The 26,778-nt window shown below is 53.2% G+C and overlaps 2 protein-coding genes across 4 annotated transcripts; one reads left to right on the forward strand and one right to left on the reverse strand.

Moving 5' to 3' along the window:
• Positions 1–40: 40 nt before the first annotated feature.
• Positions 41–26,778, reverse strand: LOC111145104 (Ras association domain family member 4). Of its 3 annotated transcripts, none has more exons than XM_022499747.1 (11): positions 26,618–26,778; positions 22,137–22,230; positions 20,153–20,228; positions 10,974–11,116; positions 9,502–9,593; positions 8,477–8,634; positions 4,804–4,905; positions 4,467–4,518; positions 3,801–3,922; positions 2,848–2,945; positions 41–1,521 (listed from the first exon to the last, which is right to left on the reverse strand). In XM_022499747.1, exons 2-11 carry the CDS (start codon positions 22,196–22,198, stop codon positions 1,461–1,463), a joined length of 966 nt encoding a protein of 321 aa, XP_022355455.1. In that variant the 5' UTR covers positions 22,199–22,230; positions 26,618–26,778; the 3' UTR covers positions 41–1,460. The 3 variants fall into 3 exon arrangements, with proteins under 3 accessions (XP_022355455.1, XP_022355454.1, XP_022355456.1); XM_022499746.1 differs by having other exon boundaries at positions 22,137–22,233; XM_022499748.1 differs by lacking the exon at positions 2,848–2,945 and having other exon boundaries at positions 22,137–22,233.
• Positions 13,416–15,020, forward strand: LOC111145105 (chromosome unknown C10orf10 homolog). Its single transcript, XM_022499749.1, has 2 exons — positions 13,416–13,775; positions 14,342–15,020. Exon 2 carries the CDS (start codon positions 14,368–14,370, stop codon positions 14,992–14,994), a length of 627 nt encoding a protein of 208 aa, XP_022355457.1. The 5' UTR covers positions 13,416–13,775; positions 14,342–14,367; the 3' UTR covers positions 14,995–15,020.

Raw genomic sequence — 26,778 nt, forward strand, 5'->3', positions numbered from 1 at the left:
TACGCAGAAAGAAGGCTTGGTCCGAATTCCTTCAGTTCAATACAGCGCACCTTTATTGAGCACCTAGGAAACCAGGAAAGGAAGGGAGAGCAGAGAAGACAGATATGGCAGGGCGTCTCCCTAGGGCACTTTTATGTGTCTTCATGATGAAGGAGCTAGGCCCAGGACGTCCTGGTAGGAAGCTCACCTGGAACTGTGAGTCCACACAGTGTGGCTGCTCCCACGCTTGGCTCTTTCCAGGAGCCAGGAAGGAGCCAGTGCATGGAGCAGAGCTGGACTGTCTCTTTTATTTGGAAGACTTCATAGTTTTTTTCTTTAAATCCACTATCCACAGGCCCCAGTGGGAAAAGAATATGGTCTTTAACTTGCTCTGTTTTGGACAAACACTTCACATGACCAATGTAAACTGTTGCATAGTTTTGCAAAGGGCTTCCAGTTCATTCCAGAAATTCTCCATCAGCTGACAAATCCAAATTGTTCTGGCCCCAGGGAATTCAAAGCCCTTTCCCCTCAAATGGACACTTCTCCTCATTGTGCCCCTTTGATGGGAAGTGTAGAGAGTGAAGGAATAAGCCCAGAAAGGGCAGGAGGCATGCAGGCATCCACGGGACAGCGGTGATGGGGACTGAGCATTGCCTTCCTGAGCCACTGCCTGAGCCCTGGACTCTGCTGCACAAGGGCTGGCATCCTTCCAGTGCCATGGGGGCCACCTCCTTTATGGGATCAAAGCACCTTGTTTCCTGCAGCAAGTTCCTTATAAGAATTCTTCTTGTCCCAAGAGGAAGTTAGAAGCCAGTAATTCGGAGAGAGGATGGGATGCTCATGGTCCTGTCCGGGGTCTGAGCTCTGCTGCCAGTGTGCTAGGCTGTGCAATGCTCAGAGGGTGGCATCAAAGTCTTGGAGGCCAGGATTGCCACAGGGAAGTGAAGGTCAGAAGCAGGGCACATTCCCTATCTGCTGGCAGCCCCTGCTTTTCCCAGCAGAGCCTTGAGCAGCAGCATGAGGTGAAGGCAGACAAGGATCTCATGGTTCACTTGGATGAAGAGGTCAGGGGCTTGTGGCCAGGCAGAAACTCTGGGCCTAGGCACTGGGAAAGCAGAGCACACACCCCACGGGCTCAATCACATACCACTCTCCTGAGCAAGAGAGGGGTGGCAGGAACAGGACTGACCATGCCATCCAGCTACATCATGTGGCCAGTGCCCCAGCTTCAGGGCTGCGTACTGCCCAGGCAAGCCTCAGACATAGACTGCACCGAGCAAGGTCGTGGCTCCTCAGGCCTGGCTCTGGGCCCCGTGAGTGCTCAGCTTGGAGCCAAGAGCCAAGGACATGGGACGCATGGCACTCAGGCAGACAGACACGTAGAAGCGCAGGGGCTGAAATTCCTCAGTCAGGGCCTGGCCACCCGCATGTAGGTGCACTGGCTGTGGGGGGCTTCAGAAGAGGCCTCTGCTAGCTGGCTACTTGGCCTCCACCAGCTGCTCCAGGCGCTGCAGCATCGTCAGACGCAGGGCTTGGAACCTGGAGGGAGACACAGCCAAGAGGACTCACTGACACAGGAGGACACAAGGAGAGGGGGACAGAGCAAGGGAGAGCACAGATAGCCTCAGTAGACCTGAGGCTGCTCAGCGGCCACCATCTCTCCTCAGCTGAGGCCAGGGAAGAAGAGCCAGGCCCACACCCTGCCAAACCAGCGGCTTAGAGGAGCAGGCACACAGGGCTGCAGACACTGGCAAGCTTCAAATGCAGAATGTACTGTTTCTATTCCAGAGATTCTCCACTATAGGACAGAGCGTGCTGGAGGGGACAGGGTGGCAGAGTGGGGATCAGGAAGCCTGCATTCAGGCCCAGTCTCGTCAGTGACCTGTGCTGCAACCTTCTGCACCTCAGGCCTCGGTTTCTTCTCTGTGCTCTGACTGCACTAGCCAGGTGACCCCCACGTCCCCTTCTAGCTCCCAGACTTACAGCAGACTGCATGGTGGACTGTCCCCTCTGACCGGGTGTCTCTGCTGACCTCCTGAAAGGGGCCTCATTACACAGATGGAAGGCTGGGGTGGGGGGGCGGGGAAGGGCTGTGGCATTCCAAAACTCATTCAGCCAGACACCGGAATCCAAACCAGTCCCCCAACTGCAGGTCCTCTCACCATGAGCAGACTGCCTCCTTCCCTTCCTAAGGAGGACCCCAAACCTGGCCCCGGTTGAGTGGCCCACATGTTCCCCCACCCCCAGCCCATCTTTCACTCTACAGAGGAATAGACCAATCATTGGCAAGTGCAATTTGTCTAGCCTCACGCAGCCAGGCCTTGATGTAGCTTCCCCAGGAGCCCTCAGGTGACACCTGCTCACCTTTCCAGTGAACAGGTCCCCTGCACCTGAAAACACCAGATGGTACAGAAGGTTCCAGCAGTCACCGTTCTTTGGCAGGCTCAGAATTCCCACTAGCGGGAAAGGCCCAGACCTGGCGGAATGTGCCCCAAGCAGGCCCTCTCCTCGGTCACTCCTCCAGGGCTGTGTCTTCTGTAGAGCTCATGACCCTGGTCCGGCGCCCACCCCTGCTCCTGCCTGACTCTCCCAAGCTGTTTCAACAGTGGCGCCCCTCTGGAGCTGGCGAGGTGCTGAAGCCAGAGGGGCGGTTTGGCCTGCCTCCTGCCCTTTCCGCAGGCTATCACCCCAGCTTGCCCTCACTACAGAGCAGGGGGCCAGCGGGCGGTGCCGGGCAGCCAGGGTGGGCAGGCCTCCCTGATTCGGGCCAGGGCCATGCCCTGGAGGGGAGAGCTTGCCCAGCCCCAGCCTGGGGGCTCTGCCCTGCACACTTGACCCACGACGGGCTCTTTATGTGCTGCTTACTTCATGGTCAGTTTGATTATTTCTCTTTCCTCCTCTTCTTTTAATTTTTCAACAAAACTGTCCAGCACCGGCATTTCAAATTTAATGTACTGAGCGACCTAGAAAATCCAAGAACATTTTAATGTGCTTTAAATTAGAAGCCAAAAATGTGTCTTCTTTTCCTCAGGGTCTCCACAGCTGCTGATTTAGCCCTGTCTTCTAGCCCGGGAAGGGGCTACGCGCCTCCCCACTCACCCCCTCTCAGTCTGTACTAGGACGGAGAATAGAGAGGCCCACGCTCACTGCACAGCCTATTCTCCCTGGGAGGAAAAATGAAGCTGGATATTAGGAAAAGTATTCAACAGAGAGTAGAACCACACTGGGGGTTCTCTAGGGCGGGGGAGCGGAGCACTGGGAACGCCCCCATTTCTAACTGTGGAACAAAGCTGCGCCAGTCTGTGAGTGGTCCGAGGGATACAGGGTCACTGGCCTTCACCTTGGCCCAAACCCTATAGGCCTTTTCTGTGCAAGGGAGCTCTGCAGCATGCTCTCTCCTAGACCAGGACACAGGCTGCAATGGGCCTTAGGCACCTGTCTCCCTTCCACAGGCCCCGGGTACTTGTAGGCCCCGAATAAGGAGCCCCTGTGAGAGTCTTTAGTGTAATGACAACTAAACACACTCTAACAAAGGAAAAGTTTCTGCCTGCCTGAGGGGGAAAGCTCAGGCAATGGTTTTTGAGGACTCAACTTCCTTTTTCCCCTAAGCCAGCGGATGGAGTTGGTGGGCACTGACAGGAAGAGGGAGGGCTGGAGCCATCACTGTGCTGGGCTCAGGGCCCTTTGGGACAGCTGGGTGAGATGTCACTGCAGAGGGCTCTGGTCAAGTGCATCTTCAGAGCCCTTGGGAGTCCCCCATGCTGTCATGCAGCCCCTCCCTCAGGAACAGGTCTCCCTGAACCTCAGCCCCGACTCACATCGTGGGGAACTTCCTCGCCCAGGTCGGCTTCCATCAGGAATATCCTGGCGATCTTCTCACATGGCCCATGCAGGATTCTGGAAATCAGTGGATACTCACAGTCTTTTAATTTTGTTCTCTCTAAAAAAAGAAGGTCATTTATAAAATTCATGGGGCATTAGGATTGTCCCTCTTTGTTCTGGGGTGGGAATGTGGTAGAAAAATGGAGGTCCAAGGGGCTGGGAACTTTTTCCAGACCTTGAAGAGAAGGTTGCCCTGAATGTTGTGTGATTGTGGCATTCAGCAAAGACAGGTCAGAACAGGAGCCCAGGGAGTAGAAGAGAGGGGAGCGTGGACACAGGGAGGCCAGGCTGCTCAGTTACCATGGAGCAGAACCCTGAACAGAGGACCATGTGCGTGCTGCAACCATTCTCAGGGGGCGAGGGGTTTCAGTTCCAGCTCACAGTCCCTGATGTGTACCCCAACCCCTCCCAACTGAATGAGATCAAAGACAGTGGCTTCCCTTGTGTTTTTGGCAGGATTCTGTAAGGGGCAGAAAGTGTGCCTGGGTTTGGGGCTGGCAGAGCATTCACAGTGGCCGTGAGAGGAGAAGCATGGTCAGTGAGCTTGCCACATGGACAGAGACTTTGCTGTTTATGATCTGGAAGCACAGGCAGACACTTACCCCCAGACTCATGAACAATGTAGAGCGCAAACTCACTGGGACCATTTTCCACCTGTGTAGGCAAGAACAGGAAGTCAGACCAGGGCTTTATGAGACAAGACAGGAAGGGATCCCTGGCAGGAACCAGACCCCCAGCGCCACATGCAAAAGTCCCCAAGGATCCTCCCCTCTCTCTCTGCTTAAGATCCCAGAGATGCCGTGTCAGCAAAGGAAATGTTGCTAGACCTTCTACCCAGGAACCACAGGCAGCTTCCTCAGCCTTTGCTAGCTCCCCCAACAAGACAGCAAGCCACCAGCCTCCCAGGGCAAGGCCAGACTTGCTGATGGCCAGACTTACTCGGAACTTGTTCAGCAGCAGGGTGAGCACATGCACGGTTGTCATGGTGCTGTTGACCCTCACGTTGGTCACCGACCCATAGGCAGGAGTAAACACTGAGGTCTGCAGAGGGAGGTGGGCCATTCAGGGCAGGGCCAGAGGGACACAGAGCTGACATCACACAGGGTCTGGGCACACTGTCAGCCAAATGGTCCGAGGCCACAGGTGAGCCTGGGCTCTGGAAGCACCTGTGCCTGTCCAGCACAGATCCACACACAGCTGTGCCCACATCTGGTGCACTTGGGGAAGCCGTAGCAACTCCCGTCTCACAGAGGCCTATAAGAGGGATGCCTCCAAAGCCATGAGGGCCAGCTCTTTGACCCTAGCAGCCAGTCCCATGGAAGTACTTCCCAGTCTCCTTCTCACTCTTTCTTTGGCTCATATTGCCAAGTGTCTGTTGATTCTAAGACCAAAAGTTCTGGAATCTATCCACTCCTCCCCATTCTCCCAGCAGTAGAGGTTCTCAGTTCACACTGCATCAGCGTCCCACCTCTCCCCTTTCAATCTCAGCACTTTCAACCCATTCTCCATGCTGCTACCCCAAGGAACAACCTTTTAAAAACCTTGCAACTCCAAGTATGTTCTGGACCAGCTGCATTAGCAGAGTCTTGGCTCCCAGCCCCAGACTCCTGAACCAGAATCTGCATTTTGAGGAAACCCGGTGATACTCTCCGTACAGTGCGATTTGAGAAGCACTGTCTTGTGGCATAGTTCTAGTTAGAAGTATCTGAAGGCGTCCCATAGCCTAAACAATACCCTTGCTTCCTCCTCTCACCGTTCACACACGTGATACGATGATTCTCTCCCTCGTGCCTTGTGGTCCAGCCACACAAGCTCTTCATGGTTTGGGGGACCATTATAGTCCTGCAGGTACCTTGCCTTTCCGTGTGAGATGCCATATATACAGGCAACCAGGGCACCGTCTGAGGCTTAATAAGTCCTCAGGGAGCACGAGCCAAGTTATAGACCTGCCAAGCATTTCACCTAAAACCTTTGATTTAATCCTTACAACAGCTTTTTGAAGTACCTGTCATTACTCCTTTTAAGAAAGGATACAGAGTCTTGGAGAGGTTAAGTTGCTTAGTCATGGTCATCCATCTAGAAAGGGCAGAGCCATTGGAAACCCCATGATTTACCCCTGTGGCACTGGGGCCTCCCTGTGAATCTCACTTCCCCGAGGTGAGCTCTTCCTCAGTTTCCAAAACCAAATTCAAATTTATACATTCCTCCTCTATGGTCCTAGCTCTGCTTTCCCTGGGATGTAACTAGGGCTCAGGGATAAGAATGACTTGTTCAGTGTCCACAAGTACCAGAGTCAGACTCAAACCCAGACCTGCTTCCTCCATAGCTGACATGCAGGGTGACTCTGTGTTACATAGAAAGCCAGACTAGGCTTTCAGTCCCCAAGAAATATGGAATAGAGGAGTCAGCCTATTTCAAGAAGAAAGGTCTTGTCAACAATACATTATTAGTGTTTCTTCTGCCTGGAGCCTTTTCTCAAGATGATACTGACCAGCTCCAAGTAGAAACAAAGGTCCCATCTACTTTGCCATCTCTAACCACAATGGTTTCTCTCTGATAGAACACATTTGAATCTAACAGCCCAGGACAAAGCAATGGGACAGGTACCAAGTTTTACTGAGTCTGGAAATCATGCCAACACTACTGTGAATCAGAATACTTTTGGAAAATGATTGACTGAGGTAACAGTATGCAATTCTAAGAAATAAAATCCAGAATAACAACCTCAGGAAGTTAATTCTAGGTAATTATTTTTTACTTGTTGCCTGTGATTCAAGTACACACTGTTACCTGATTTCCCAGGACACTGATTCCGAATAGATTGCAAGGAAGAGAGAGAAGGAGCCCCTTACCCAGCCCAGAGATGGGAACCAGCTGTCCAACACACCTGAGATACTAGTTTGCCTGGAAGAATTAACCCACCTTCTGTAAGTAAATCTGTTACTGGGAGAAAGAGCCACCCAGACTGGAGTACAGGCTAGCATGTTGAGTGTCGAGCTGGCTGAGGAGCCCTTCTTGCTATCATGGCTCCTACGGACATGAAAGAATGTGACAAAAGCCCTCATTGTTCATTTCTGTTCATTTCAAAGGCTACAGAGTCCTCAGACATCGCCATGTCTCTGGGACTTTTGCAATGACTACAAAAGGTTGAATGATCTTAGAGAGGAATGATTTCCTTAGAGGAGGGGGTGAATGTGCTGGAGATAAACCCCACTATTTGTTACCTAGAGTTGTGGATCAAAAGCTTTCTTTTTTAGGATCCTAGAACTATGAAGAGGCTAACCTCATGCAAATATTCTTTTAAAATTTTTTAATAATTCCTCAAAACTGCCTATACCGAGCTAGTATACTTACTGAACACTTTATAGACTAAACCCGTTCGGAACAAAATTTAAGGAATATCTAGGTCAGATTGTAGGTCCTTTGGCTAATCTAAATCATTCTTAATCTCTGCTTCATTTCAACCCTGCACCCTTTCGGGAACCTACTCTCAAATAGTCCTGGCTTTCCCTGCACTTAGCAAAGATAATGTAGTGAGTGTCACCCATGAACACACATTGCAAACCCAGACCAGAGTGGGGGTAGGGGTGGTCCTCTTAGTAAGGCAGAGTCCCTTCTGCTTGCCTTGTTGGATCCTTCACCCCAAAGTCCAGGGTGCCCCCAGAGCACTTGAATGGCTCCTGGCAGACCTAACCTGGGTAACTGTTCTTCAGGTCTGACCCTGGGAGCTGCCTTTGCCAGCACCCTCCCCCTCCCGTGAGTCATCGCCTATCAAGACAGGCAGCTGCTTCAACTGGAAAACTCTGCTTCCATTTCCCAGCGCTGCAGGATGTGGCCCAGTTACAGGACGCTCCCTCCAGGGCCTCACCCAGACTGCCACTCATGCCATTTATAGAAACAATCAACTTCTCCTTTTACAGTTGGGTTTGTTTAGGGACTGATGTCATCTGGGGAAGGAGATCTTTTCCTCAGGTCAGTACAATACATGCTTGGACAAAAGGCTAAGTGCTGGGAACCAGGAGCAGTGTGGGTTCTCTGGGGCCCAGAAACACGTGCCCCTGGGCACACCTCAATCTAGAGCTTACTTGACCCAGGGAGAAGGCCAGTAGCACATCACGTTCCCGTGAAACTCTCAATCGAGCTTGGGTAGAAATCTCAGAGAAAACTGTCTAGTTAGACATAAACGTGGCATTACTTTCCAAAAATCCACACAACTTGGGAAAATGGATTGACAGTAAGTATGTGGTAAAAGCAAAAACAAAAACAAAAACAAAAGTAAAAACAAAATACAAAAGCCCCCAACAGGCTTTGGGGTGACCAGCTGGAATGTGTTCGTTCGTTCTTTCTTTCTTCCTTCCTTCCTTCCTTCTCTCTCTCTCTTTCTTTTGACTGTTATTTTGATGTCATTTTGGGCAAGCTATTTCTCCTCCTGAGCCCATTTATTGGTGAGGATGCAGCTGTGACCACACCAGCACACAGGGCCACGGCAAGGGGGGAATCTCTGACAAGACTCTGGTGGGGCCTGGCCTTCCAAAGGCCCAGCAGTGCCTGGGGCCGCCTCCCTGTGGCCTCAGCTTCATGGCCCAGGGGAGAGGTTAGGCAGGAACATCACCTTGTGGTTGTAAAAGTGCCCGTTGATGGAGAAGCGATGTCGCCGGATCCTCTGGGCCTCGCCAGGCGCACGGGCCCGGGGCCTCCTCTGGATCACGCAGGCTGCGTCACTCTTGGTCCGCATCAGCTGGGGGGTCTCCTCGTCCTCCTCCAGGGGCTCTGTAGTGAGGAACCGGTGAGAAGGTCAGTCCGGGGTGGAGCACAGGGGCTCAAGAACTGCAGAGCTGTAGTGGTCCCGAGGCAAGTGGGGCTTGGTTCCCTGGAGCTCTGTGGTGACGCCATGCTGCAGCGGAGGGTAACGTCACTGCTGTTTCCGTGACAGTGCTTGGGGGATGCCCACCTTGTAGACAGGAAAGGGGACCCCCAGATAGGATCACCTGTGTCGCCATGGCCTGAGCCTCCATCTCTGGGCGCCCAGGGCAGGTCTTGGGCAGCACCACACCATCCTCTGAGCCCCCACTGAGTGTGAGGGGAGGACACAAAGAGGACCGATGAGCAGCCTGGATTCCAGAGGGTGAGGATGATGTGTCCCAGAGACCCTGCCTGCTGCTGCTGTTCTCTCCTCTCTAAAAAGCAGGGGACTTGGGCAAATTACGTCACAGTCACCTCTGCTAGCCTCTGTTTCCTTTTCTGTAAGCGAGGAGGTGAGGAGAAGGCCTTGGACTGAGGTAGTTATTTAGCAAGTGAGGAGGTATTAGCAAGGATTTGGCAAGATAAAGCCTTTCTGTGCTCCTTCTGGCAGCTGGTCTTCCTTTTTTTTTTTTAAGGGTCGGGGGTGAGAAGGGAGAGGGACAAAGAATCCCTAGCCGGCTCCACGCCCAGAGAGGAGCCCAACTCGGGGCTCAGGCTCACAGCCCTGAGATCACGACCCAAGCCAACATCAAGCATTGGACACTTTAACCCGCTGAGCCGGCCAGGCGCCCCAACACAAAGCTGTCCTTCAGAGATGATGGTCATGAGCCAAGACCCTCCTCTTCTACCCTAGTGAGCAAGAGGGGCTCACAGGTAGCCCGAGGCCCCGCTTACCTGAGCTATCTTTGGAACTCTGGGCCCCGTGTGCAGTCTGAGCACTCGGCTCCTGGGCAGGGACCCTGCCATCCTGAAGAAGTGGCTCCTTTCTGAAAAAACAGTCAAGGTGCTCAGAGAGCTGCTGAAAGAGAAAAGCAGCTCAAGTCACAGAGAAGAGGCTTCCTGCCTCTGTGGACGGGACACAGGCAGAAGCAGGGCTGGCCGAGGTAAGGCTCTACCTCACACCAAGTTAATGTAAAATAGTAAAAGAAAAGCAAAGGCTTGCCACGGTGTCTGCTGGAAGAAGAGGGAGTGTGTCCTGCAGACCTGAGTGGCCTTGTCCCCGCTACACAGACACAGGGACTAGCTGTGTGCCCATGGACTCCTGGGCACCCCGCTGAGGGAGATGGTGTCTGCGGCCAAGTGTTGAGTGGGCTCTCCGGGCTTCCCTCAGGCCTGAAGGAGAGTCAGGCGGGGGAAGCTTGAGGGGCCAACCTCTGGGCCTCTGGGCCGGGCAGAGTCCAAGCCAGGGAAGCTGGTGCCTGGCTGGAGAAGGGGATGTGTGTGATGAGAAGTAGCCTAACAGCTACTTCCTCACAGCATGAGGGAGCCGGGGAGGGGCAGGCAAAGAGCAGAACCCAGGCAGAGAGGCCTCTGAGGGTCCTCCTGTCTGTTCCCATGGCTGCTTTTACCCTGGGGGGTGGGACTCACGAGTCATACCTGTCGCCTTTCTACGAAGCCCATCCAGACTTTATACTCTAAGTCTGTATGGGGTGTCAAGGTGCTAAGTGCCCTCAGAACAGCAACTTCACTTGAATTTCTGAAAGGGAAATGGTTTTGAATTTTTGCCTCTTGGAAGGATTCATTACATGCAGAGGCGAGCAAAACTCAGCAACTAACTGCCCTTTATTGGGGGGGGGGCAGAGAGAGGGGGCAGATGTTCATTAAGTGGTAAGGTAGGAAACAGTTTCATCATGATTGAAACATATTGCTGATGTTAAAATAAACCTGATATTAAGCTCTAATAAATTTATAAAAACAAATTCTGATACTAAAATGAAAGTAGAGCCACAAGAGGTTAAATTTGTGTGAATTTTTAAGGTAGAACAGGAGATGCTAAGAAGTGTTTGTTTTGCCCAGGATGTTGGAAGCCCCTGCCCACGCATAGCTCCTCTCCTTGCAGATAAGGCAGCTCCTATGAATGTATGAGGAAACACAGCTGGAGGCGATGGGAGTCTGGGAAATTCTCCAAGACCAAAATGGTTTGGTCATCATCTAGAAAGACCACTATTGGCAGGTGAGGCCGCAGGCTCAGGCAATCACACGGTGACAAGGATAAGGCTGGCTTGTGCTCTCCTGTGCTCCATTCGGGAGCAGGGCTTTGCCCTGAGACAGAGGACACCACCCCACAGACAGCCCAAACGGTACGCTTGGGTTGAACCGGTGTCAAGGAGGACACCCGGCCCTGCCTCCACCATCTGAACACTCACAGGGGGCAGCTGGGCTGTCCGGGTGTCCAAGAGGCTGAGGAGAGGTGCACGCGCTCCCTGTCGTCCTGTATCTGGAGCCGGATAGGCCGCCTCAGGCCCCAGGCAATGTTGAGAAGCCCCTCGATGATCAGAGCACCTTCTTCCTGTCAGAAGTCCACACAGGTTAGTCTCTTTCCCCAGAGCAGCCCTCCGCAGGGGTCACTGCTCACCCTCCCTGAGCCCCCTAAAGGCCCGATCCCTCCCCCGTGGGCTCCCCTGAACCTTCTTGCCACAAACACAGCTCTCCTCCTTGGGATCCCATCCTCCCCTGGGGGAAGGCACACAAGCTTCTATGTGCTCCAGGGCGTGAGGCTATGGGCTGACCAGAGGAAGCCTGAGGCGTGCCCTTCCACCGCTCTGTTCACGCCTGGTCAGGGGCATGGCCTGGGACGGAGCAGCTGAGTCAGGCGTCCCACAGGAACCCAGCTGCTATCCAGCAAGCACGTCCACACGGGTGAGGAAACACGTTCCAGAGAAGCATGGCCACGTTGACCCTGGTGCCGTGTAGGGGTGCCTTCCCATCCCCCTCCCCCAGTGCACCTGGGGAAGGGGCCCGATGGTCACCAGGTCCTACCGAGAATGTGCTGCAGGCCCTGGATTCCATGCCCACCAGAGCAGGGGTAGCTGCTCCTCGGAGCTGTGTCTCAGTCTCGCACTTCTGCCCACGCTGCTCCCAACTGCCCCAGGGACCACTCGAGTGGGCTGGGCCCACCCCGATTTCTGAGCTGCCTTCTTTCCTGATGGCCAGTCTTGTTTTTCTCAGCACCTGCCCATTGCCAGCCTCCACGTTCCACTACTGGCATGAACACTCAGAATAGCTACAACAGCTCCCATTCTCTGTCCCCAGCTAGCCTTGATTTCCCAAGGTCTGCAGATGGCACAGCTACTGCCCTCCTGCTGAGCCCCGAGGTCCTAATTGACAGAACCCTCCAGAGGCATCCTCAGCCAGTTTCCCCTCCCAACCCTCAGGTCTTTGATTCTGTTTCTGACCTCTTTCATGCTCCTATCCACGAGTGACCACCTCTAAGCTCTCTGCGCCCAGCCGAACTCCCCCACGTGTGTGCCTGGCCAGGCTGCCTTCAGGGCATCTTCCTAATATCTTCTCAGCCCCCCTTCCCCCAGAGCTGTGATCCCCCCAGCTACCTGCTCCTGAGCTGCTTTGATACTAGCCATTTCACAATGAACGTTAAACATTGTTACCTTTTTTTTTTTTTTTGAGCGCTGGTTGTTAAACTCCCACTGCTATCTTAAACACCACTTTAAAGTCACAAATTATTTCTTTCTCGGTATAGGCATTGAAAGCCTTGTGAGAATAAGAGAACTGTGGAAATGCCTTCTTTTCCCCAGAAGGGCTTACAAAGGTGTCCTGCAGGGTCAATTTCATGGTAAGTTAGTGCTTAAAGCACCCTGTTATCCACAGAGAAAATAGTTCCACTTTGTTCAAGGTTATCAAAAATACACATTGCTTTTTGGAATGACCTTGCACTGTTTGCTAAAATAGAAAATAACAATAAAAGCAGAGGACTTTTTGATAACCATTGATGTTAACACAGTCGCAGACAGGTAACTAACGCTCCCTAAGAAGAGAAGACTGGGTTGATTTGCTGGAGTTAAAGGGGGCAGTAAGCAACCCCAAAGTGGGTTTCCGTTCTTTGTTTTCTGTCTTGGCCTCAGATGCCTCTGTCAGAGGTCAACACACCCCCTCCCCCAACACAGCTCAGCAAGTTCATTCACAGAGCCCCACTGCCTGCTGGTCCCATGTCGGACCCCATGTGTGAAGGAGATCCAGCAGTCTTGGTCCTGGGTCTGAGAGTCAGGAGATCATTTAGAGCTCCAAGGGGCAGGAGAAGACAGCACTGCTGGGCCAGCGGCAGTGGGGCTGGATACGCTGGGCTGGGCCTTCAAACTTGCCATGGGACGGCTCTGGAGACTTTGCAACGAAGGAGGCAGGAGGAGTTGCTCTGGAGCTGGGAGCCAGGAGCGGAAGCAGAGCTGCTGTCTTCAAGGTCAGGGATCAGCTATGTTGGGGTCTGCTGGCCTGATGTGACTCGGGCCCCGTGTCCCTGCACGGACAGAGTGTGTGTCCCCAAGCTGCCCCCCCGACCACTGTTCCCACTGTCCTTCTGCTTGGCCCCATCGGAATGGAGGGGAGGCCCCGTCAGGCTGCAGCTCTCTCTGTTCAAATCAGGGGAAACTGGGGGCAGAGCAGAAGGAGCTCCAGGCTCCTCCTTCGCCAAACAGGCAGAAGCAGGACTTGAATGTCCCACAGCCTCCCATTTTCTCAAGTCAGGAAGTCATTCTGGGCCCTCATATTCTGGCCCCCCCTCACTGTAGCCCCCTACCTCTCCCCCGGCCTGAGGTGGCTGGAGCGGTGCCACCCCTCCCCTGCCCCGCGGAGTAAACATCCATGGAGCCTCCCACCGCTCCAGGCTGGTAGCTGGGCCAAACCCCGCCCGCCAAGCTGTTTTCCCTCTGAGAGCCTTCCTGTGTGCTGCTATTTTTGGCCCTCGTGACAGTAACTGGTGGCTGGTAAGGAAGTATAAAAGCAGCCGCCAGGCCTCCGGGTTCACCAGATAGCTCGGGGACGCTTGCACGCCGGACAGTGGCCTGTCGTCCCCACCACCCATCTCCTGGCCATTCCACGCTGGACACAGGGCTCTGACGGCCGGGCCCCCAGCCCTCCACTCGAGCTTCCTGGGTCTTCCCAAGGACTGTCCTTGCTTATCCAGCAGCCCTGTGAGCCCCAAGTTCCCTCGACTCCAGGTAAGAGTGCGGCCTCCCTCTGGTTAGAGACACAACAAGAAGGTTTTGTTTCTCTTTGAGGGCGGGGCGAACAGGGCCTGACCTCGGGACAGAGACCAGGGCGTGCAGTCGAGGCAGTGATAATAGCCACAGAGGGCTTTGCATAGGCAGAGGGATTTCCTGGGAACTGTCATCCCACGTGTTTCTTACAACACCCTTTCCAGCGGGGATTTGTAACTCTGTTTTATGGATGGGTCAGGGGACGCTTGGAGAGGTGACTTTAGAGAGGTCCCCACCCAGGTAAGGAAGCGGCAGAGGCCGGTTTTACCCAGGTTCCCTCTGACTCCAGTCTGTTAGACTGCGTTCTGATTTGTATGGGTTCAACAACAGTAAAGATGGATTCCTGAGCACGTGGCTTTCAGTGTTAATGGGAAGGAAGAGTTCAGGAGTCCGAGCCCGGGTTTGGGTATGTAGACATCACTCCACTCTCGGCCTGTGAATCACCTGGGCAGCCTCTGCTGAGAGAGGGGACCAGCAGGGGTGACAGATGGCAGACCCCTCACCCCCGGTCCTCTGTCGATCAATAGGTCGCTGTTCCGCATCGCCGACGGCCATGAGGTCCCGGCTCCTGCTTCCCGTGGCCCACCTGCCCACGATCCAGGAGACGCTGGAGGAGATGCTGCCTGGGGGGCCCGGGCAGGAGCCCCCAGCCTCCCCCAGCCTGGATGACTACGTGAAGTCTATCTGTCAGCTGGCTCAGCCCACTTCAGTGCTGGATGTGGCCACAGCCAGGTCCCAACCTGGTAGAAACCCCCGGCCAGCCCGCGCCTTCAAGAAGAGCCCTCCTCCTGAGTCCCTACAGGACATTACTACCCGCTTCAGTGGTCAGCAGCCGGCACTGCCCAGGGACGGCACTACTGACCCCCTGGACTGGCTCTTCGGGGAGTCCCAGGAAAAAAAGTCAAGTAGGAGGGACCAGCCAAGGAGGACTGGCTCCTCTGCTGACTCCTGGGATCCACACAAACAGATGGACTGTGGCAAGGCACGAGGGACCCCCAGAGGGAGACCCTGGGATGCCAGGGTGCAGGGGCACTCTCTGGCAAGACCCTCAAGGGACTCGCACCAGGGCTCCTGGGCTTCCAGGCAACTCTGTATGGACACGGCCTCCCCCCCCGCCCCCCGCCCCAGCAGCACCCTCAGAACTCTCTATTTGCACCTCCCAGTGATCCATGAACTCTAACCCCTCCCCAATAAAGTCTTCTGTACAGAGCACGCTGGTCTTTGTCACCTCCCTGCCCCCCTCCCCTGAGGTGGGCACCGTCTCTGGCAGGTCCCCGAGAGGGAAACACCTTTCTGCAGGGGCTGCCTGCCTGGGCATTTTATAGAGAAACCCCCTCCTCTGAAGAGTGAGAACAGCCTCATCTGGGCTCATGTGGTGTTACTGGTCCTGCTTGCACTGTTCCTTGCTGGCTGAGCACCTTGGGCAAGTTACTTAACATTTCTGTTCGTTGATTTTTCTCATGTGTAAAATGGGGGTAATTAAAGGGACCTGCTTTCTAGATTGCTCTGGTGAGTAGATGGGATAAGAGCCACATGCATTATGGGTGCATAAAGCCTGCACACAGGCTTCTACACACGTCTGTGTGGTTGCTTCGCAGGCAGGGACGGGAGGTCAGTGGCGGGTGAGAAGCAAAGCTCTCGGCCACACAGGGATTTCCGAGCAAGGACTGCACCCTCCCAGGTCAGCCTCCTGGCCCCCACCCTCAGAGTCTGTGCTCCATGCAGCCCAAGAGGAAACATAATGGTTTCCCCAAATGTACCTGCTGAGTTTGGGGGGAACCTGTCACCAGGGCACCTGGGGTATCTCCGTGGCTCCAGCTTACAAGTCCTGTTGTGTCATTGGGAGAGTTTTGCCCATGCTGAATTTTGCCCACATCTTGATGCCCAAGACAGCCAGTACCAGCACAGCTGGCAGGATGTCAAACCATGGGACCAGGCGGTCCTGTCCTCACCATCCCCATCCCTCCCTCCACCTGGGGGGCTTCTCAACCATCGGACAAAGTGCAGGCCAAGGCAAGCCCAGTGGCCAAGGCCTCACTCCACAGGTCCCAAGGTCTGGGCCAGGCCTAGGTCTTCCAACCCCAGTACCTGGAGGCATCTGGCAAGGAAGGAGATTAAGGTGAGGAATAAGGGAAAGGGGGGGCGGTCTTCCTCAGAGAGGCAGGTGAGGAGGCATCAGAGAACTCAAAAGGATCAGGCTGAGGACCCATTACCCTGTTCCCTTGGGCCAGGTCAGAGCTGGCTAACCCTGATCTGGACAGAAGGGACAGAGGGGAGAGGGAGAGGAAGAGGACAGAACTGTGGCCGCAGCCCAGCTCACAGCCTGCTTCAGTTTCCTCCATCTCCTTGCTCTGAGGAGTATCAAACTATTTTCTTCTTCCTTTCCTTCTTTTATTTTAAAATTGCTTTGTACTTTTATGTGTGTTTTGTGGGAATGCAGAATGTAAACCAGACATTTAAAAGTTTCAGAATACAGTCTGCTTATCTGTAAAATGGGGACACCACCCCTACCTTCATAAGCTGCAAGGGTTGCAGAATGGGGCGTGTGCCCTCAGAGATAACATGGAAACCCCACAGAGGAATGCCTGAGTCCACCACAAGCTGCTGTGTGTCTAGCCTGCTCAGACCTGCCCATCCCTAACGTTTGCTGGCAAATAAGTGCAGGGCAGCCTTTAGCCAGAACACCCTTAGAAGGCATCGGGGAGGGCTGACCTGGGAGGAGATGCTGGCCTTGTGACCATGTGCGCTGGGCTCACCTCACTGTAGCCCCTTCTGCGAAGCTGTGGGAAACCAGGTCAGAAGGAAGCAACTAAGATGAGGTTGGCCAGTTGCCCCCAAGCTCAAAACCCACATGGCTGCATTTGGGAGGTCAGACAGGGCTCTGGGCTCCTCTGCTCATATCCCCTGATGTGAAAGAAGCTAATGGCACCCTCATGAAGGGCCAAAACAAAAATAATTGAATAAAGGGCGGGGGGAAGGGACTTTTGGCATTATTCCAAGCTTTGCACGGGACAGAACAGCCTAGCAGAAAGTCCCTGTGATGGGGGCCCTATAAAGCAGTTTCCTGCTCACTGGCTCCTGGAGTTGGGAAGGGACACAGTGCCCCAACCAGGGGGGCAGTCTGGGAAGCACTTGGGAGCTCTCAAGGGAGCACGTCCATTGACTGCGGAGTACTCACCTGGATGCCAGTGGTCTGTCAACAGCCCATCATCCCTGCTTTCAGGCGTTAAAAGAAGGGGGATCGTTATAAGAGGGAAGGGGATCCTGACTTTCTCCATCCTGGGAGCGGCAGAGACCCTCAGTGAGTAAAAGGACTCTCCTTCCTTTTCTCACTCAGCTCATGAGCCTGGGAGAGAGGATGAGGACTGGGTGTGATGTATGCTCTCGGCCACCAGGGGGAGCACGAGAGGCCGGCTCCCCTAGTCCACTGCGTGGAGGTGCCCAACAGGAGGGTCCTATTTTTCATCTCAGTGATATATTTACACACTGGTATTTCTGGGTGGTCCATTTTTCTCTCGAGCAATCAAACAGCCTGGTTAAAATGCTTTGCTATCTTCAAAAGGCACAAATTGCTCCAGGTTGCTCCTGATCTCCTTTGTAATATAAGCAAAAGTATCCCAAAGGCAAAATTTATGATAGAGGAGGCTAGTGCCTGGGCCTCCTCGGACAGAGGAAGCTAGTTCCGGGAATCCCTTGCCCTCTGGAAGCTGGGGGAGAATTCTCAGGGATACGCTGGCCCCAGGGCGTGGCCCCTGCTCCCTGACACACTTCTATGGATCCCTGACACACTTCTATGGATCCCGGAAGAGACTGTGGAAGAAGAGGTGTCCCCAAACTGGAACAGCCAGGCCACTGTCTCTCGGGGGGAGGCCTAGTGACAGCAGGGAGCGGGGTCTCCTCTGGAGCCCCATATGGCTCTGTGAGGGCCCAGGTGGTGAGAGCCCCTCCGCAGCTGGGAGGCACTTTTGCTTGGTGACTGAAGGTAACAAACCCCTCCCTGCGTCTCTGAGGCCTGCCAAAGCTTAATGCTGGCAGTGGGGTCGCTGTCTTACAAATTTCAGTGCTCAGGCCTTGGAGCTCTGCTGGCATCTTTCGGCAGGGTTACCTTGCGGGGGACACTTCCAACTCTGAAAGCCTCAGTCTCTTTGGGAAATGGCCATTCCCAGGTCACAAGGCTCTTGTATTACAATAAATAACAGAGGGACAAAGTGCCTGGTCCCTGTCTGCCCTCAGGGCCTGCACCGGAGAGGCCGGCCCAGGTGCCTGAGCTGTGAGTCTCTGAGGCCGAGGAGGTCCCGGGTCTGCATCTGAGAAATCGCAGAGGCCTGAACACAGGGTGGCGGGTGGGTCAAGGAGGCACTTGGTGTCCAGCAATCAGTCATGCGTTTCAGCATCAGAACTCTGGGCTGCCAGGCCTAGGGTGCCTTTGCACTGGCGGTCACCCCCCACCCCCACCAAGATGCATACTCCCTCAGGCTGCTGCCCCTTGGCTGTTAAGGCTGCGGAAGTTTCCTGAAAGGTACTTTCTGGCTCTAGGGTGATTAAGTCAGATCCTCATACCTTCTTTAGGTTAGGAACAGGAAAATCCCCATCTGTGGGGTGTTAACTTCTTACCACAGGGGGCTGTCGAGAACACCCCTTCCCCTTTTTGGGGTCTCTCACTTTTCCACATGGACTCTCCCATCACACACAAACACGGGCATAGCTTTGCGGCTTCCCACTCCTCCTCCCCACGTGACTGTTCCTACAGAAGGGATTGTCTTGGGGAATCCCAAGGGCCAGAGTCAAGCTCTTAGAGTAGCTGTTCTCAAACTTGGCCTTCATCCCAATCCCCTGGAGGGCTTGTTAAAACACAGATGGGAACAGGAAGAGTTTCTGATTCAGCAGGCCTGGGGGCAGGAAGGCGTTCCCAGGTGACCTTGAGGCTGCTGGTACACCAACCACAGGTTAAGAGAGCTGCCAAGTCTTAGATTAATCACCTGATGGCCCAGGGCTGAGGAACAGGGCCCAGCTGGAAGACCCCAGCACCACTGCTGGGGTAGGTCCAGTTCTCACTTAGTGTAGGTCAAAACTGCTCAGTGCACTGGATCTCAGGGCCTATCTCAGCTTGCCTGGGCCTGGGCCTGGGCCTGGGCCTGCACGTTCATCACCCAGCACCTATGCTGGGGTGGTGTGCTGTGCCTGGCCCAGGGACGCGAAACCAGCAGGGCACTTGGGTGAGAGAAGAAACAGCAAAACCAGAGATGGCAGGACGGTGGCATGGGAGCCTGGCCAGCAACAGTGAGGAGCCGGGCTGCGGGGTGGGCTGGGGAGACAGGTGTCAGAAAGCCGCTCTGCCCAAAGAAGGGGGAGGCACGAGGGGGCAGGGAACAAGGCCCTGTGCAGGCTGAGCAGGCCTTGGGGAGGTGGAGGGTGAGGCATGTGCTATTCCAGATCACCCCAGCAGCCTGGTGCTGCCTGGACCACAAGCCAGCAGCTTCCCTCCCACCCAGGCTCCTGAGCCTTGTGCATGACAATAGCCTGGCCCAGGCTGCACTGTGCCCGCCGAGTGTTTTGTTTAACCCACATGGTGTTTTGAGGTTTAGGAAATTCCACATGAAATTTCACATATCTCACTTCTTTGGAAAAATTAGAAAGAGCCTAGCTGTCTGGAGCCCACGTCCCTGCACAGCAGCGTCTGCAGCTGGGATGTGCTCTCCCGCACCCTCCACTTCCCCAGCCTGCACTGCCTCTCCCATTCCCACCTGCCTGACCCCGTGAGCAGCATCCTCTGGGGAGCTCTCCTCCATTTCAGGCTTTTCCTCTGATGGTTATTCTGATTGGCAAACACAGAGAATGCTTTCACTTCTCCATTGCACTGTGACCTTGGGCAAACCAGAGCCCCGCATTGAGTTCCTTATTTGTGCCCGTGGGATGGGCCGAGAAGGGACTGGGCTGTGCAATCTCAAAGATTTCAAACTCCAATGTCCTGGCGGTTCACACAGGCAAAAGTCCTGGGTGGAAGAGGAAGACCCGCAGGCAATTATTCCCACCTGCTCTGAACACTTGCCAGGTGTGTGTGGGGAGGGAGTGCTCTGACCCTCAGCACCCCTTACAGGACTTCCAAGGAGACACCCTGGCTGCTGGTAACCTGGTCTCCAACTCAGCAGATGGGCGACCTCATAGTTCATTATCCAAACTGGGACACCTCTGAGAGTGAAGTGAATGGTCTTAATGATGGCCCTGGAGTAACAGGTATAAACCAGGACTATCTTCAGCAAACCAGAACAGATGCTCTAGAATGTTAGCATCTGCTTCTAGATGGTGGCCTATGAATAAAGAAGAGAAACAGGCCTTACCTCTCGGTGTCTCAGCTGAAAGCTTCTGCCCTCATGGTAGCAGTTGTAAGTTTTTAGCAAGCTTAAGAGCTCCGACCTGAAAAGGTAACGACACACTTAATAACCCTGGGGTGTGGCAGGGCTTTGGACAGTAATGACAGACGTCTTGCCAGCTACACACAATCAGTTTAGAGAATAGACTCCACCATCAGACACACGCCTTTCAGTCTTCCAGAGCTTTCACATGTCAACCCCTGTGGAAGTCGTAGGGGTGGGAGGAGGGTGAAGAGAAACTCACAGATGGCCTACATAATTGTGCAAATTGTGTGTACACACTTTCGCCATCACAGATCAGAGTTCCCGACAATCTCCCTATACTTTATTTGAGTCACTTCCTCAATAAATTCCCTTAGATTGGGTTATTAGCATTTTAAAGCCTCTTGCTCTTTCTCCCCATATTACTTCCTGTAAGGGCCTTGTGCAGCCACTGTGCAGGCACCATAAGGGGTGTCTGCCTCTTCCTCGTCCTGCCTTTCTGGAGGTACGATCAAGAGATGAGGCTGACAGCTGTGAGGAAAGATGCTGAAGGTCTGAGGGAGGCCACTCCGTCCAAAACACCTTCTCCCCAGAATAAAGGGAGGCCGTGGCAGAGAAAAGACCATCCCTGCACCCCAGCAGCGCTCTGCAGGGGTGTGCGGTCCTATACATAAGAAATGTGAGCCACACATGCAATTTTAAATCTTCTAGTCGTCACATTGCAAAGGCAAACAAAACAGGGGGGATAGTTTTCATAATGCGTCTTCTTTAATGGTACAAGATATCTAAAATATTATCATGTCCACGTAGAATCAATATAAAAATTATTACTGAGATCTGGCTCATTATTTTATTCTGTAATGAGTGTTTGCTAGCTTTCTTTTATATTCACTATTCCTCTCCCGCTGTAAGTCAAGTGCTTGGTGGCCACCTCGGCTCGTGGCTCCCGTACCAGGGAAGTCCCACTCTAGAAGGTCTTCAGGCAGTGCCTTGGCTGACATGGGGGTCGCCAGGGTGTGGATGAGCAGCACCTGCCCTTGGTGCTCTGGGGTGCTGCCCAATGTGGGGGTGATGGCAACTGACAAGGGAAGTGAGGCACTTGTGATTCAATGAATGAGACGCCCTTAACACAGCAAGATTAATGTTGCACGTTCGCTGTGCCTGTAACTGTGTAAGTGCCAGACATAAACTTGTTAGGACACATATACATGAAATTAATCATGTTGTGGTTATGATTATGACTTTTCCCAAAGTTATATTTAATATTATTCTCACTATAAAATTTAAACAAGGAAAATGATGGTGTGGGCAGCACAGTGCACGGCAGGCCGTCTGTTTTCTCCAGTCTCTAAGAAGAGGACCCAGGAAGGAGGTCAGTGAAAGCTAGGAGCCTGGCTTGTCTTCAACGTGGCAGATAGGAGCTGCCCAAATTTAGAAAAGATTTGGACTCAGTATTCAAAAAGCAAGATAACATAAAAATATATACTATTCTTTAGCTCAGAAATAAATTTGAAAAACTATCCTAAATCTTTTTTTTTTATGTTAAGACAGATGGTAAATAGAATTAAAAATAAGCAGAGCTAAAAATCAATAACAGTACACTTTTTTTCAGTAAAAACTCCAAACCTATTTTGAGTTTTTTTTCTTCCCCCCCACACTGTTTAACACAATAAGAACATTAGCATTGCTCTAGCTTTTGAATCAATTAAATGCCATCTATGCAGAATCATGGCAGACATTGTCACGCTTTCCTACCTTTGTAGGCCTGAGCGGGCAGGGGTCAAACCCACACCCCAAAGAGATCCTTAATCTCCAAGGAGACAGGCTTTGAAAAGAAGTGCCCCCATCGCTGTCCCTGGGGCAGGCACATCGTCATATCTGTGAAATTGCCCAGAATCCCTCCACCCAAAGTCTGTCTGTGGCAGGAAGTGGCCACAAGAAGATCCCCTTCCTGTATGCAAAGGCTTACTTCAGTATGGACTTGCTGTCACTGATGGGGACGTGAGAACTGGGTGGGCAGTCTTCCTTCATCTTCCCCTCTTGTTTGCAGTCTCGGGAGTTACCTGCTGGGAAGAGGAAGGACAGGTGAGAGTGGAGAAGCACTGGCCAGTGCAGTGTCCGGAACCCTGGTGTGCCGGCCTGTGGCTTTAGCCTCACCTCCCAACCAACCTGCCTGCACTCTTCCTCCCTCCACTCCTTGGCACAGCGCAGCCACAGCTGAAGGATCAGGCTCAGAGGCCCCACACCCACCTGGGGCAGCCAAGCTCCCCTGGCAGGTAGGGGGCAAGGTCAGAGCTGCTGAGCTAGCTGGCACCCAGTACCAGCCCCCCTCCCAGAATCTCTCCACAGTCCCTAGGGATCTGGATCAGTCTCATCATTGTTTCAGACCACAAGCTCTCCTCCCTCAGCCGGGACTTCCTGAAGGGTGGTTTCTGACTCCATTGCTCCTCCAAACCCCCAAAGCACCCTGGGCCTTTCTTCTCCATTCCCACCGAGCCCAGGCTGGTGGCCCCTCCCTGCCTTTAGAGTCAGCACACCTGGGCCGGCTCTCCTAGTGACGGGTTAGTCGGTACTGTGGTCACCACACCCAGGAGGCTGTGTTGAGCCTTTTCTATGAATTATCTTATTTACTCCTTCCAACAACAGTACAAGGTAAGTACTATCCTATTCCCATTCTAAGGATGAGAAGACAGAGACAGAAGTTGAGTACTTTGCTCGAGATTCCTAGCGAATCAGTGGCAAAGTCACTATTTGAACACAAGCATTTAGATCCTAGATTTTGGTCTCTTAAGCCCTTCTCTGTGTTAATCTCACACAATGACTTAAACCCTCCAGCCTTCTTTTCCTCATCTATGCAATGGGGTGATCTCTGCCTATAGGATTGCTAGTTGATTCACATATGAAACCGTGTCTTCACAGCCTAGGAAGCTTTGTGGAGCATCTCAAACCCTCCCGGCAAAATCCACTAGTACTTTCTCTAGCTTGTTGCCATCTTCTGCAGATTTCAATTTTTCTCCCTCTCCGACTTATTCTGGCCAAGAACTCTCTTCTCAAGGCATGCTGTGTGTTGGGCAGTGAACCACAGCTTCTCTCTCTCTCTCTCTCTCTCTCTCTCTCTCTCTCTGTCTCCCCCCAACCTTGGCCCTGTCTCTCACTTTCTCTTCTCTCAAGTTTCTACTAGGACTCTGAGGGGTTAAGTCACATGGGGAAATGGCCCAGAGAAGCTACACAGCTTTTCTTTCGCATCACAGAGTGGCTCCTTCACAAAACCCCAACGTCTGTTCACACAAACCTCAGTCAGGTCATTCCTACCTCTGTGTGTGTGCAAATGTTCCTGGGGGTTCAAGGTCAGGTTCGACTGCTGTTCGATTCATGTCCTCAGAGCGCTCCCTCCCCTTGGTCCCTGACTCTGACCAGCTGAACACCTTTGATACCACCCACAAACAAAACAAGCCTACCTTCAATGATGGCATCAGGCCTGAATGACCATTTGATTCAGGAAACAAGGAAACATGGAGAAGGGGGATGAACTGAGGGAGGTGGGCTTCTCAGTGACCTCAGAATCATCCTATAAATATTTTCGCTCTGCCTGGGTGTAGAGTGAGGCAAACCATGGCCTAGAGAGAGGTTAGGCTTCTGGCTATAGCTGCGGGCGAGGCCCTCCCTCCATCGTGCACAGGGTTAGGCACCTCGGGGGCCTGGCTTGGGGCCTCACTGTCAGGCAACAGGATTTCAAAATCTGGTTTCAGTTCCTCAGCTCCTGAGTCTTCAGTGGAAAAAGTGATCTGCCAGTCTCCCTCTCTGGGTAGTTCCTCAAATACTTCCATGCAGAGCTGGGTTCAGCCCAAGAAAAGTATCTGGGCTTCTCACTCAGTGCTGCTTCTGCGGGCCCATGGCATGACTGTCTCACTCCTCATGGGAAGGACCCAGAAGTAACAGCGGTGGTATTTTCTCTTGCCTCGTCTGCAGCTAGCTTCTCTCCCACCCCTCCTCACTTCTTGCTCGGAGCTCTAGCCTCCCTGAGATGCTCTCGTTTTCCTCATGGGCTTTCCGCTTTGTCCTCCTTCTGGGTCTTCATGGTGCTGTTCTCTGTCCAGAAAACAGCCTCCTCCCTGTCCTATACTCTGCCGTGAGCTCCGCCAGGAAACCCTTGCCCAAGCAGCCACCTCCTCCAGTATCAGGAGAGGCTCCTTTCCAGTCCAATGCCTGCTCTGGGCTCCTGGCTGTGCTGGGCCTTCAGGGCCTGACCTGTGTGTGAGGGAGCTGAGAGGAGGCTGGGGGAGTGTGTGTGGGGGGGAGGTTAAAGCTACAGGCCTCCACACCAGGGACAGTACTTTTCTGGCACACCTCCTGTTTCTAGCTCCAAACCAGAGCCTGACACACAGCAGGAGGTCCATGGATGGCTGTTAAATTATTGGATGAAATTGAGAAGCCTCATGGGGTCCTCCAAAGTCAACTTTCCCAGAGTTGGGCATATCCAGCTGGAATAAAACATGCAAATGTCTCCAGGGGTCAGGGCAGTGATTCAGCTGAGACACTGGTCAGCGGGGTCCCTGGGGAATTGAGGGACACATTCTTTGTCTGGAGGGTCAGCTCTTCTGGTGTGTCATGATAAGGCAGAGATCTGGATTTGCATGTGCTATATTTCACTGCTTAAAGGTGGACACTGTGGCCAAGACACTGACCTCCCCTGGAATGACCCATGCTAGCTCACACTCCTCTGCCACCTGTGGAGCCTGTGACTAACACCTCACATGTCACACCTAAGAAGGGTTGTGTGTCGCCCTCAGGCTAAGGCGTCTGAGCCATGTGTGACCCTGTTCTCTGTCATGGTGACCCAGAAAGTCACATGTCCCAGTTAGTGCAGCTTCCAGATGGTCAGCCTGGGTCCCAGAGTACCTCTGTGGCCCAGAGTCCTCTGCTGACCCACTGTGGCTATGGACTGGGAAGGAGAAATAATCTCTGCTGGGAAAAGCTGCTGGGGTCTCAACGATTTGTTAGTGCGGCATAACCCAGACTATCCTGACTGATGCAGGGAATTATTCCATTAAAAGATACATAGTTAAAAATAAAATATAGCCAGACAAAACACACTTGCAAGACAGATAGATGCCCTTGGTGGGGCTCCAGTGTGTGACTTCAGATTCACCACAAGACCTAGTTTACAATACTTTGTTCTCCATCAGCATGTGGGGAATATGCCAGTTTTGCTCTATTTAGTAGGAATGCTTACATGTGGAACCTCTATAAGTCACGCAGTGATTAGTTATTAATATGCTTCCTAAAGAGCTCTGGGCCAGAAGCTGCTAAAGACCCTCATGGCTTCAGTTGCCTGCCTTTTCCTCTCTGTGCCGTCACCTTCCTATCTGCACAATGGGAATATTGATCTTCAAATTTCTCGACTGTAGAACTCTTTGTTCAAATGGAATATTTATGCAAATCAGATTAAAAGGGGCTGCTTGGGTCCACAGTGAGGTGGGTGGTAGGGAGCACCATCCAGGGCTTTGCTTAGGAGTCTGGATAATATTGTTTGCAAAGCACAGTACTAAGTAACCCACGAGACCTTCCCTGGGCTGACCCTCCAGAGAGCTTCACTGTCCAGAGCCTGCCCTTTAGAAGGACATGACCAACATGCTGAGCGGCTCCAGCTGGAGCTGGGTGGCATAAGCTGGGGGAAGGAGTCAGGAGACAAGCAAAGGACGGTCTGGGATTACGGATGGTCAAGTGAAAGGAGAAAGGGGAAGGTGACCCATAGGGTCACAGTGCATTTGTGCTTCCTTTACCAGACTGAACAGCGTGATAATTTTCATTCATTCTGATAACCTCTGTGTCTTGTAGACTTCTAAAGTGAGGTGTAACTCAGAGGTACCCTAGAGACAACTGCTGAGTGAGAGAGCTGCAAGGCAGGGAGAGAGACAGGGAGGGAGAGTGAGCAAGCGAGCAAGCGCGTACCCCCCAGGAAGAAAGCAAACAGAGATCCCTCTGTGTTCAGAAACATGCTCCTGAAACTGCCCCTTAAACATTCACTCTCCTTGTGCCCTGGACGGGGCTTTGGAGAATCTCTAATGGATGCTTTTCAAACTTTAATAAAACACACAATCTTATTTGTAAAGGCAGAAACCCAAAGCACAAACAGATTAAAGCAAGGCTACTTTGCTTGAAGCTGGAGTGGGGGAGAGGACTGACGGGCTGGAGACAGCCTGCCACCCAGGGGCAGTCCGAAAACCAGAGTGACAGACGCAGCTGGGCAGGCCAAGCCCTGAGGCTCTGGGAGTCCAGCCCTCTTTGTCCGGGCCTGCTCCCCTCCCCCCAGGCCTGGGGCACTCAGCTCAGGCCTCCATGTTTCTCTCCAGGCTGGAGGAGGCTCTGTTAGCAACCAGAGGACTCAGACTGCAGCGAGGGCTCCTCGTCCCTGGAGAAAGGGCCCCAGGGTGTGCCAGCCGCGGTTACCTGTCGCCAGTGAACAGGCAGGGAACTGTTTCTGCTTTCCACTTCAGCGGCTGCTCTGCCAGCCGTGCAGGGGGGCTGCTGGGGACAGCCGGCACCACAGCCTGCCCTGGCTATTGTCTCTGGCCTTTGATTGGGGACAAAGGACACTGAAGCCTTTCCAA

Source organism: Enhydra lutris, unplaced genomic scaffold (genome assembly GCF_002288905.1).
Source record: "Enhydra lutris kenyoni isolate GAN:26980312 unplaced genomic scaffold, ASM228890v2 scaffoldscaffold12, whole genome shotgun sequence".
Classification (NCBI taxonomy): Eukaryota; Metazoa; Chordata; class Mammalia; order Carnivora; family Mustelidae; genus Enhydra; species Enhydra lutris.

Excerpts from the sequence above, each read along its gene's own strand:
- LOC111145104 (XM_022499747.1), bottom strand. The coding sequence starts at position 22,198 with ATGAAGGAAGACTGCCCACCCAGTTCTCACGTCCCCATCAGTGACAGC. Across the intron at positions 8,635-9,501 it reads GAGTTCCAAAGATAGCTCAG|AGCCCCTGGAGGAGGACGAG; the intron begins GTAAGCGGGGCC and ends TCCTCACTACAG. Across the intron at positions 1,522-2,847 it reads ATAATCAAACTGACCATGAA|GTTCCAAGCCCTGCGTCTGA; the intron begins GTAAGCAGCACA and ends GTCTCCCTCCAG.
- LOC111145105 (XM_022499749.1), top strand. The coding sequence starts at position 14,368 with ATGAGGTCCCGGCTCCTGCTTCCCGTGGCCCACCTGCCCACGATCCAG.